Here is a 12175-nt window from a genome sequence, read left to right as displayed (position 1 = left end):
ATATACTAAAAAGAGGTAGTGTAGTGCTCGAGGACCATCTTTATACGATTCTGAAGAAAAGTGTCAGCACATGAGATTGTTTCGTTTTACCCGACTGGTATTTGAGAATAAAAGGATGTAAGTTATTTCTGAATCACTTCACCGTTGAACAGTGTCTGCAAAATAACACATATAGAGAAAAGAAGTTATTGACTTTATTATTCACCTGTTTGGGAGTAAAAGTAAAGTAAAGGAATGATTCCTTTGTGATTTTATAATTCAAACATGATGAGCGTAATTACAAAACAGCTCGTCTGCTGTGAGTATTTTATTAAAACAACAAAAGCAACAATGCAGTTTTTTATTTTCAATCATTTTATTGTCGTATTCTTTTCCGGGGGGCAACATAAAGAGGAGAATAACACATGGAGAGATTTACACCAAGACGACACAGAAGGACAAACATAATATCTCCATCACTCACCTGCTCGTTTCCATGAACGTTACCACAGACTGTTCACTGAGGGGCCACAGTGCAGCCGATGTGTCTCACAGTGAGCAGCAGGGGGCGCTAACGAGCTATAAAGCAGGGCTGACGCAAAGACTTAAGGCTCTAAATGACAGGTTCAGTAACAGAGTAACACCTGCTGTCAGGTCAGAAAACGTCAGAAATACATCAAGCTTAAAACAAGACTTTTTATTATTTTCTGAATAACATTTTGGAGACTTTTGCTCGACCAACACTTTGTGTAGAAATGATTCTGCACTCTGCTGCATGTGTAACACTTATCTGTGACATTTATTTACATCAAAAACAACAAAAAACCAAACAGAAAGTCACTTCTGAGCTTTGGAGAACCTGAAAACAAAAACTGATTGAAATGTTGCAAACGTCAGCGACCAGGGACGCAGGAAGTTTCGGTGCTGAGCGCCCCAACGACTCGAGTGACCCCAAATGACAGGATCTCACGTTCCCACTCTACATGCAAATACATCGCTGGGACAAACTCGCAGTCTTTTTAAATAGTGTAACATTTGCCGAATTTACAAGAGGACCCAACAACTCACAAAATTTAGCAATTTCTTAAGGGAGTCTGGGGACTTTCTTCAGGCGGGGGACAAAGAAGCAGCCCACTATTGGTTACTGTTGACTGTGTTTGTGAAATAAAATGTTGTTGAAATCGTTGTTTCATAATGTTTCAATAATTGAGTGTAAATTGTGAATTCAGTTGAATCAGTGTGTTCAAACAGCTGCTAAATGTTTGCAGGTAAGTAGCACTTTAGACACAGGAGCATGCAGACAAACTGACACTTTTTATGAGGAAACAAACAACTTAATGTCTTACATTTAATGCCGAATTTACAAGAAGGCACCAACGATTAAGAATTTGACAAAGACAGCATTTCACAATATCTGAAGTTTTTCTTAATGCAGCAACTTATGAAATTGAGCATTTTTTTAATGGAGTCTGGGGATTTTCTTCAAGGGTGACAAAGAAGTAGCCTGTATTGGTTACTGTTTCCTATATTTGTAAAAATGTGATTTGTTTATGGTCAATAAAATGTTGTGGTCTTTCATAAATTCAGTGTAGATGATGAAATCAGTTGAAACAGGTAAGACACACTTCAGACACAGACTCAGACAGGCTGGTGCAGCGATGCTGTGACAAACCAACACTTTTTACAAGAACAGAAACGACTTAATGTCTTACATTTAATGCCGCATTTACAAAAAGGCACCAATGATTAAGAATTTGTCATTGACAACATCTCACGATGTTTATGAAGTTTCTCTTGATGGAACAACTCACAAAATTGAGCAATTTTTTAAGGGAGTCTGGGGACTTTCTCCAAGAAGTGGCCTACATTGGTTCCTCTTTACTGTAATTGTACAAAAACATTCTCAAACTGATGTAAACTGTTGTTAATAACAAGAAGTTATCCTGGTTATTCAAATTATTAAAAAAAAAACCATGAATATTGTGCATCATTAATTATGACATCATCATATAACCTGACCTCTCAGCATCCCCCCGCTGTCACTGACTTCCTGCGTCCCTGCAGCTACATTTACAAACCAAATCTATCAGCACGTGCAGACGAGAGGGAAATATGTGTTTTTGTAGGTGAACTGACCCTTTAAATATAGAGGAAGTGGGAGGAGCCCCGCTTTAAAGAAGAAAATATAAAAAAAGTGAAGAGACTGTACAATCTACAGTAACATACTGATAACTGACCTCTATACACATGAAAAAATACGTCTTCATCTCCTCAAGTGAGAGCCACGCTCCCTGTTACAATGACGGTGTGTGTTCTCGTGTGTGTGTGTGTGTGTGTGTGTGTGTGTGTGTGTGTGTGTGTGTGTGTTTAGCAGTCCTTTATCTTCTTCTCCCTCTTTCATCCTCTGATTGGACTGAAGGCTGCCGGTCTCATCTTCATCTCAGTGAACGGGATGGAGTGGTCCTTTCCTTTCCAGGAGGTCCAGATAACACCCTGACACACACACACACACACACACACACACACACACACACACACACACACACACCTGTTAGACAACAAAAAAACAAAGGTGCCCTCATACTTGACCAATAAAAATGTGATGAATACATGTGAACTGCTACAAATAGTTACACAGAGCGCCTTTAATTCAGTACATTTTTAATCGGGCACAGCTGAAGTACAACATGTGGCAGCTACAGGAGGGGTTGAGGTGTGACGACCAGCGAGAGAAAACAACAATGGCGGCTCGTCAACAGGACGATTTGTGTGACGATGTTACCTGGTGTTTGACGTCGATGCCGTAGAGGCCGTTGAGGTTCGCCTCGTGGCAGTTCTTGTACCACCAGCCTCCTCGGTACGACATGGCGCAGCGGGTGATGAACGGCGCCGGGTCGCGGTCTCTGGTGGAGAAGACTCTGTTGTTGTGATAACTGAGAGAGTCGCCTGGACACGTGAACAGAGAGGAGACGAGAGGAACAGACGGTTTAAAATAATCCTTCAGGAGATGGTACAGGAACCAGGATCGCTTTAACACCTGTCGGTTCCTCTCACCTGCAGTGCCGCTGTATCCGCCCACACTCAGTCTGTAGTTCCTCTTCGCCACCTCGAACGTCGAGTATTTAGCGAACACTGACTCGTCTTTGTCTCGCAGGTCGACACGCAGAGTCATCCTGGTCGTGGTTGTCAGGTTGTGGAGGTTGTCGAGGCCTGAACCAGCAGGAGACAAACTTAAGTAACCTTTATTTTAACAGAGTTGTTTGAGCCTTAATGCATCATTTAAAGGACAAAGAAAATGATCGGACAGCGTCTCTCTCACCGAGCCAAAACTCTCCACTCAGATCTCCGAACCCTCTCATGTACTCCTTCCAGCCTCTGAAGAAATCCACCGAGCCGTCCTTCCTCCTCTGGAACACCTGCAGACAGGAAACAGAGCACAGACCAGACTCCACTCAGAAAAACCTTTATTTAACCTGACAAACATGTCACTGATCCACTGATGTCCTCGTACCGTCCAGCCTCCTCCGTCCGTCTCCATGTCGCAATAAACCATCATGGACGTCCCGAGCTTCCCCTGAGGGAAGATCTCCACCTCGCCGGATGTCCTGATGCCGTTGAGCAGCTCCTGAGAGCAGTCTGTGGGGAAGGGGAACCTCAGGGTGCCTGAAGAGGAGGAGGAGGGTTTTAGCTCTTCATCAGCAAATCACATGACAGTAACGTAACATGTGAGCAGCTTTTATTACCGGTGGTGAAGTCGGTGACGACGGCAGCAGTGTATCGTCCTCCTGCCTCCGCCTGCAGCTGCACCGTGTACTTCGACGCCGGGTGAAGTCTGGTCAGGTTGTACTCTGTTACTGAGGCGTCTACAATCACTTCCTGTGAAGGAAGAAGCACAAAGACGAGAGACGTTCGTCCAGCGAGAGAGTTCAGAGTTTAAATGAGCACTGATACATTAAAAACATTAGAGAATAGACAGACGGAGACATTAATGTGAATTCATTGATTCAACTTTAAAAAAATGATTTAAACACTTTTCTCACCTTCATTTCTTGACCTTCAGTCTGATAGGTCAGTCTGTACCTGCCCACGGGATTTGAGGGTGGTTTCCATGACAACAGGGCAGTGCGGGGGGTCACATTGCGGGCCTGGAGATCCTGAGGCCTGTCGCCGTCGCCCCCAGAGCCTGGAGAGGAGGATAATGAGGGTTTATGGTCCTGTAGATGAGTCACAGTGTGTGTGTGTGTGTGTGTGTGTGTGTGTGTGTGTGTGCGTGTGTGTGTGTGTGTGTGTGTGTGTCCTGACCTCTGGTGGTGGTGAAGGTGGTGGTGGCCGGCGAGCTCTCCCGGTCGCCCAGCTGGCTGGTGATGGTGACGGTGTAGGTGGTGGATCCTTCCAGACCGCTCAGCTGCTGCTCGGCTGCGTTTCCAGACACACTGACCCTCAACTCTGAACCTGAACACACACACACACACACGCACACACACACACACACACACAATCAGCTGTTTAACATGATAACATGTAGGCTCGGTGATGTATACTCCACTACATCTCTATCATCTCACCCGTCCCGGAGCCATAAACGATGGAGTATTTATCAATGGCAGCCAACGCTGGACGCCACAGTAACAGGGCCTTGGTGTCCGTGACGTTTACGGCCCGCAGGTCTGTCGGAGGGTCAGGGACTGAAGGGAAATACAGAAAGTCATTTTTTATATTTGTTTTGTTTAATTTGCAGCAACACAAAACTGAAAGACACAGAAAGGAGTTAAAAAACAACTGAAGACTGAAGACGGACTGAAAAACAAAGGGAAAACAGACGGGATGGTTTGGTTTGCTGACTGTTACACCATCAGTGATGGGAACATCTTTAAAACGACACCGAGCGCTGAACAGATCCAAGACCAGCTCCTCTGAGAATAGATACACACACTGTTTCCAGATTCAACACCTGCTACAGACATTACAAAAGACGTGACTCGAGGACAACATGTGGAGAGAAACTGAGGAAAACATTTATGTTTGTGAGGTGTTGAAAATCTAATCTCTCTGTTCTTGCCACATGGATGTCTTGGGCAAGACGTCCTCCTTCAGCGTGTGTTCTGGCAAAATCACAGAGCTGTCCTCTGTTTTTATTTTGTTTATTCACTACAAGAGGGATTCAGCACCCCATACTGAAGCTATATACCTGAGCTCAGCGCATTGTCTCTCATTTGCATTTATTACACTGTCATTGTGTTTAGACTCGCTCAGCTCAGCTGTGTTACAGTAAAACAAACCGCAGCACTTACGTGTCCTGACAAAGTCTTTGACTGGATCGCTCTCGTCCAGTCCGAGGATGGAGATGACGCTGACCTCGTAAGTCGAACCGGGAGTGAGCTGCGATAGGCCGAGGGTGGAGTCATCTTTGTCCACCGACACCGACACCGGCTCACCTGCGGAGACAGTTAGCAGTTAGCTTGCTAACACCACGTGGTTGTGGCCTGCACATTTTTTAAAAGACACCTATAATGAAACTATAGACCTGAATGTTTAATAAAACATGGATATCAGTTCTCACCATCCTCCGTGTGGGTGTAGGTGACCTTGAAAGCACTGATGGGACTCTTGGGTTTGGTCCACGACACCGTCAGAGAGTTTTCTGTCACCTTGCTGAAGATGATGTTGGTCGGCGGCTCCGGGCCTGAACGGTACGAAGAATACCATGAGAGGTGAGTGAAAGCCCGGGAGGAGAGGAAGGAAGTGAAGTACAAGAGGAAGGGGGAAGAAGAAACTGACGAGATAAGACGACAAACAAACGTGAAGTTTTTTACAGATTTCAGATAATAGAGAGAAGAGAAAAGACAAAATGTCCACTGAAAGAGTGAAAACAGTGTGTACATTATTATTTATTCATATTAGTGCTCCGATTGAGTTTGTGTGTATATATGTACAGTGCAAACATATATACAGTATACAAATCATATACAGACATATAGTCATTAATCATAACAATCAGAGGCAGGTGATGGATCCTGGACAGCAGCGAAGGAAAGAAGGATGAGATTTAATAGTTAGCCGGTCGCTCAAACCTGAAAACGAAAGCGTGGCAGGAATGAACAAAAACAAAAGGAAGAAAAGTGGACAATCTTACAGGACAAGTGAAACAAATACAGTCAGATATTAAGACAACGCAGTCAGAAGAGCTGAAAAAGTGAAGAAATTATTCTGTGGACATATTTTTCAATTTAGTTTCCTCGTAAAAAAAGGACAAAACTCTAAGAGGTCTGGTCCATTGCTTTGTTAATGTCTCAATAAATGTACACATTTTTATTACAAGGAAATACTAAACTCTTATTCTGATCCTGCAAAGTTAAATATTTACCGTCAAGTCAAGCTAGAGAAGTGAAACCAGTTAAATTATAAAATATCCACGTGTTACTCTTTCTTAAAGGATTAAAATGTGCACACGTTGCAGTTGGATGTGAAAGGTGAAGACAGAGACCAGCTGTGGTCTTACCCTGGTTCGGGTGAGAGGTGAAGGGGTGTCAGTGAAGCTGGCTGTTAGCTTACCCTGAATGAGAGAAGACCAGAGCAGCAGTGAATGAATTGCGTTGTAATGATGTTACTGATGTTATCTCACTGGATGTCAACTCAAAAACTACACTGGATAGTCGCCAGTTTGTTCTGCGGTCCTTGAAGTCATTCATTAATGTGGCTTGTGGTTGCGTTTGTGTGTTGCAGATAAAGAATTATTAAAGTTTGATTAAGTTTACGCAGCTAAAAAAAGAAAAAACATGGTTTAGAGAAAGATGAGAAAAATGAAGTGTCCTTGGGGTAACTTTCCAATTATCTAAAGCAGTGACAAGCTCTACCTGGTGATACGCAAGAGCCCAAAGTGGCTCAAAGGGAATAAACTGTCATTTAAATTGATTGTTATTACAGAAGAAAATTATATACACATATACTGTATACACATCACTTTAAAACTGGCGTGACATGAACATTACGTGACTGCCGACATGACCTAGTTAGCTTACAAACGCAGTCCGATTCAAACTCGTCAGCTGTGGATTAAAGCTGCATAAAAAAAAAAGTAAAAAGACGCAACAAGGCTAGCTAACAATGTGAGAAACTATGTCAATGCACATCTGAGGTTTGACATCAAATAAATGTGTTTTAATTGTTTAGTGTTGATAATGTACGACTGCTACTTCATTTGAGTGTTTCAGCCTCATGAAAGCTGACAAATGAGTGCACAAATAAAGCATTAACACAAAACACAACAGCTTAATGGGCATTTTGAACATCAAGATTAACTGACGACAAACAAAACAGGTTATGCGATTACCGACCCAGTGATTAAGTGACAAATACATGAGGTGAAACTGTAAATCACAAGCTTACAGTTTGCAAGAGCAACACAGCGCTTGAGCTCTGGAAATGAACACGGACGAAGCATTTAGTGGGTGAAGACTGAAGACAAGTGACGATTAACATAAAATGATTTTTCGAGTAAATCAGCACAAGAAACGGAGATGTAAGATGTGTGCATTAACAGTTTTCCTCACAACATTGACAGTAATGTTGTAGCATTGTACAGTAGTAGCTTATGTTGTTCTACTGTCACAATGGCTTGTACCTGTACTGATGACAAGCTTGTGCAGTCTGGACAGAAGACCAGGACCCTTTCCAAGCAAAGTCACGGTGTACTCGGTCTGACGAGGCAGATCCTCGAACTGGAAGGAGCGAGCTGAACCAGGAAGAAGAACTTTTTTGAAGGTTTCGTCACTTCCTGTTGGCGGTTTGGCTGTTGGAACTGGTGCACTTTCAGGAACTCTATTTTCATCTTCACTTCTTCCATCGTCTGCTTCTGTTTCTTTGACTGGTTGACGATTTGCTTCCTTGTCTTCTTGATCTTCCGTCTGCTTTGGCCCTTTTCGAACTTCTTTCTTTGTCACAACAAAGTTTTTGTACTTCCCTTCTGGCGAGTCCCACGTGAGCGTAAATCCATCAGAAGTCCGGTTTGTCACTCCCACATAGTCCAAAGGTTCCCTCGTGACTCCGGAAGAAGAAACGTCTGATCCCGTCAGAGGTTTGGGATTAGGACTTCTTCTCTCAGTTTCACCGTCAGTCAATCTTTTTGCAGTGTCATTTGTTTTTTGGCTGCCACTGATGGAGTGTCTCATTGGATTAATTCTTGGTGGTGGTTGTCTCTTTGGAAGTGTGACCGGTCTTGGGCCTCCATGTCTTGAATCAGAAGTTGGTTTCAAGGCGGGTCTACCTCGACTTGTATAACCAGTCCTCTCACCAGCAGTGATCCTCTTTTTATAGTTGTCAGAATCAGATTTAGTATCTGGGGTTCTTGTCTCTTCTTCCCCAGATTTGATAGTTTGGACGGGAGCCTTGTCCCCCAGTTCTAAGACTGGTTTTGAGGCTCCATGTCTTGAATCAGAAGTTTGTTTCAAGGTTGGTCTACCTCGACTTGCAGAACCAGTCATATCAACAGCATTGACCCTCTCTTTATGGACGTCAGAGTGGGAATCTGGGGTTCTAGTTTCTTCTTCTCCAGATTTGGTAGTTTGGACTAAAACATTGTCCCCCCCTTCTGAGACTGGTCTTGAATCAGAAGTTTGTTTCAAGGTGAGTCTACCTTGATTTGTAGAACCAGTATTCTCACCAGCATTGACCCTCTCTTTATAGATATCAGAGTCAGAGTTAGAATCTGGGGTTCTCGTTTGTTTTTCCCCAATTTTGATAGTTTGGACTGGAGCACTGTCCCCCCGTTCTGAGACTAGTCTTGAATCGGACGTTTGTTTTAAGGATGGTCTACCTCGACTTGTAGAACCAGGATCCTCACCAGCATTGAGCCTCTCTGTATGTACGTCAGAGTAAGAATCTGGGGTTCTTGTTCCTTCTTCCCCAGATTTGATTGTTTGGACGGTAGCCTTGTCTTGTGTCTGGGCGCTTAGGATTACCTCTGTAACAACTTGCTCTCCTGATTTGTTATCTGGGATTTCAGGGGTACTACTCTTTTCTAACTGGCTGATTTGACTTCTAACGGTCATGCCACTACCTCCATTAAGCTTTCTGGCTGGGAGAGGCTTGCGCACAGGACCTCTGTATGGATGCTGAGGCAGTCTCAGGTTTGTGCGGTTCTGGTTTTGGTAAGGACCACCATACAGCCGACGGACGTAACCAACTTTGGTGGCTGGCTGATGGGAGGAAGGTGCTCCACTCCCTCTGAGGGTCTGACTGAAATCCGTGGACATGTTTGTCCCAGCTCTGTCTCCTTTTGCCTCTCTGATTGGCCCTGTACCTTCAGCTGGATAGGATTCTTTAGATACAGGAGGAGGTGAAGTGGCCGGCAATTTAGAGTGAGATACCTGCTCTTTCCCTGTTTCTGGTGCAGGAAAAGGTTGAGAGGGAGGAGGGAGCAGCCTCGAAATTGGACGAGTTCGGTTCCGAAGAGGTCCAAAGTTTGGATTGCGCAGGTATGCCCCTTTTAGAGGAGCACGACGAAGTGGAGTTCGACCTCTTTCTGGTGGCATCTTTTTCTCGTTTTGTTCAACTCCAGTGGATGCAGGTGCAGTTGCCCCATCTATGTATCCACTTGTATCGCGCGCTGGTGCATTTACCTCAACTGATGATTCCTCTGAAGCAGATGAAGATGTTGAAGACAGTAATTCACCTGTGGATGTAAGTTTGGGCTCTGTTTCTCTTGCAGGGAGGAGGTTCAAATGAGGGGTTTGGTGAGGAGTTCTCAAATTGGGATGGGTTTTGTTCTGAAACCAACCAATGTTTGGTCGAGGGCGACGTACATATGTGCGGCGGAAAAGGGGTACGCCACCTTTTCCTGAGGGTGGTACTTTTCTGTCTTCAGGTGATGCAACATCAGTCGTACTTTTGCTGTAATCAATATCTGGTTCCTTGCCTCCAACTGAACCTGACTCGTCTGAGCTGGAAACGGATGCTGATGTTGATGGCTCTGCTGAAGGTGATTCAGATGATGATGACGACAATGGTGATGATGTTACAGCTGATGACGACAATGACGACAACGGCATCAGTCCACCTAAAATCTGCATCCTCACTCTTTCTGCATCATCAGAGTACTCTGATGGTTTGGCCAGGTGAACAGAAAATGTTGTTATATTCAAATTGTTAAAAGTGTCCTTCACAAGTTTATGTAAAGGATCTGGTGAATAGTCGACGTCCGTCTCTGCTGACTCATCCGTGTCAGAGGAACCTTGATTTGAGCCTGGTGTCTTTCCTCCCAGCACTGATCCATCGCCTCTACACCCACTGCCTCTTTCCTTCAGGGGTAATCTGATGTGTGTCACTTTAATTTTGTTCAGACATTTCTTCTCTTGGCTTTGAACAGTCCCAGTAGGCTCAGAAGACACTGGGGCAGTGTCATTTCCGTGGCTTGCCATGCCAACATCTGGTTGCTCTTTGGCGCCAAGAGTTTGTCCCTCTGAGCTACTTTGTCTGTTTGTCACTAAATCAGACCCAGACATTAAAGCTGGATATTTGGCACCCTCCCTCTCAGTGATTGATGTCTCTACCCTTGGGTCTCTCCCAGTCAAAGCTAATGTCTTGTTTCCTAACGTGGGGACACCTGGTTTAGTTTTCTTGGGTACTATAGGTACCCTCCCTGGGGGCTTTTTTAAAGGGCCTGGGCCAAACCGTCTTTCTCCGGGCACAACTCTGGTCGTGTTGAAACGGAAAGCGCCTGGAACCTTTGGCTTTTTGGAAAATGTAGGTCTTTCAGGGAGTTTGGGCCTGGTGCCATCCCTAGCTGTATTTCTGCTGACCACCAGAGGTTTAGTTCTTGCAATCACAGTGGCTGAAGAGTCTTTGTTGGGTCCATCGGAGTCAGCCTCTCTCCTTCCTTGTCGGTCAAAGACTTGCACCGCAGGCGTTGGGTCAAACTCTTGGTCTCTGTCGCCGACATCTTGTCCAGGTGTAACATGACCCTGCATGGTCAAAGCTGCCATGGTAACTGTTGGTAATGGGAGTGAGCATTTTGATTCAGTGTTAAGGTAATAATCCAGAAGAGATCATGTCTAATAAAGGAAGAAAAGCAGTTTTAATGCAATCAAATAACTCAGGGCAGCGGTATCCACGAGGAACCTGCAAGGAGAAGATTGAAATAAAATTAATGTAATGTTTAGACAGATGAATTCAACATGCTGGCTTCTGTGTCACTGTGGAGAAGGAAAATATCATGACTGAGCTCAAGCAAATGGAGCAGTTTAAGGAATACTCTCTTTATTATTTTTCCCCGGCAGCGTTGAGGCTGCACCTCACTTTATTAACTTTAACAGTAACATTTATAATGTGTTTTATATGATGTTTTCCACTGAATCATGAGGTGTCAGGACTCATAAAGTTTCACATAGCTGGAGTCAGTCTGTTCTCACCTGATTACAGTCGGGACAAGAAACATTTGACTTGCTCACACTTAAACGAAGACAGTTGAAGCGTCCTCAAATGTATCTGTTGTTTGTTTCTTTGAGTCTCTATTCGAGTATATACCTCCATCTTTTTTCCACTTTCTCAGTCTCTCTGTCCTATTTCTACCTTTCACCTTGGTAATATCACTAAAAATGTTATCACTCCTCTAAAACCATCAATTTCCAAGTTAGCTGGATTGTCTGATGGGATTTCCATCAAGTTTAAAGTGAGAGGATACGGCTCAAGTTATTCCATATTGTTTTAGTTTTCCAAAAATCCCAAGAAAGACAACTTTCTGACACCTGAACCCTGTCTGTGGCTCTCAACTCCAAACACACCGGTTCCTACTAAAGACGTAAACTTAAAAAAAATAGCGCATAGTTCCATTTTTGCTGCTCACTTTAGTTTTTAAGTCAAGCAAAGAGGAAATAGTGCATTTATTGTAACACATTGCTCTATAGTACCAAACCCATCTGGTTCTTATGATGCTTCTCTTTCCCCTGGAGAGTCAACAGCTTTAAGGGATCGTTTTAGGTTTTAGCTTTACGTTTTATCTAATCCTTGGTCATTTTTCCCGAAACAGCTGTTAGAAAAGAGGAGTTCATTTTATGAGAGCGGTCTTAAAGGTGCAGTGTAGCAGACCTGGAATACAATCTTCATAATTATCTATTAATAACTGTTAGTTATTAGTGCAGGTACTGGTACCACTAAATCCTCCATAGTCGACCTTAAAATTGGAGCTAAAATAAAAGTCATT

General features: G+C 43.8%; 1 protein-coding gene across 2 annotated transcripts in view; it reads right to left on the bottom strand.

Moving 5' to 3' along the window:
- Window positions 1-655: 655 nt before the first annotated feature.
- The window catches only part of tnxbb (tenascin XBb), a 62715-nt gene continuing 51195 nt past the window's right edge, over window positions 656-12175 (bottom strand). The window contains exons 11-22 of one of the 2 annotated variants that reach the window (XM_084379524.1): window positions 7601-10963; window positions 5540-5662; window positions 5271-5414; window positions 4545-4664; window positions 4282-4431; window positions 4020-4162; window positions 3723-3855; window positions 3491-3642; window positions 3299-3395; window positions 3034-3189; window positions 2762-2925; window positions 656-2472 (exon numbers count right to left, since the gene is read on the bottom strand). In XM_084379524.1, the coding sequence (XP_084235650.1) occupies window positions 2377-2472; window positions 2762-2925; window positions 3034-3189; window positions 3299-3395; window positions 3491-3642; window positions 3723-3855; window positions 4020-4162; window positions 4282-4431; window positions 4545-4664; window positions 5271-5414; window positions 5540-5662; window positions 7601-10963 (4841 nt within the window). In that variant the 3' untranslated portion in view covers window positions 656-2376. The remainder of the gene's footprint in view (window positions 2473-2761; window positions 2926-3033; window positions 3190-3298; window positions 3396-3490; window positions 3643-3722; window positions 3856-4019; window positions 4163-4281; window positions 4432-4544; window positions 4665-5270; window positions 5415-5539; window positions 5663-7600; window positions 10964-12175) is intronic. The other variant, XM_084379525.1, reaches the window with a different exon arrangement.

The sequence above is a fragment of the Pagrus pagrus genome, assembly GCF_965226575.1.
Source record: "Pagrus pagrus genome assembly, chromosome: 17".
Taxonomy (NCBI): Eukaryota; Metazoa; Chordata; class Actinopteri; order Spariformes; family Sparidae; genus Pagrus; species Pagrus pagrus.
Note: the sequence above shows the minus strand (reverse complement) of the source record. Positions and strands in the feature narration are given on the sequence as shown.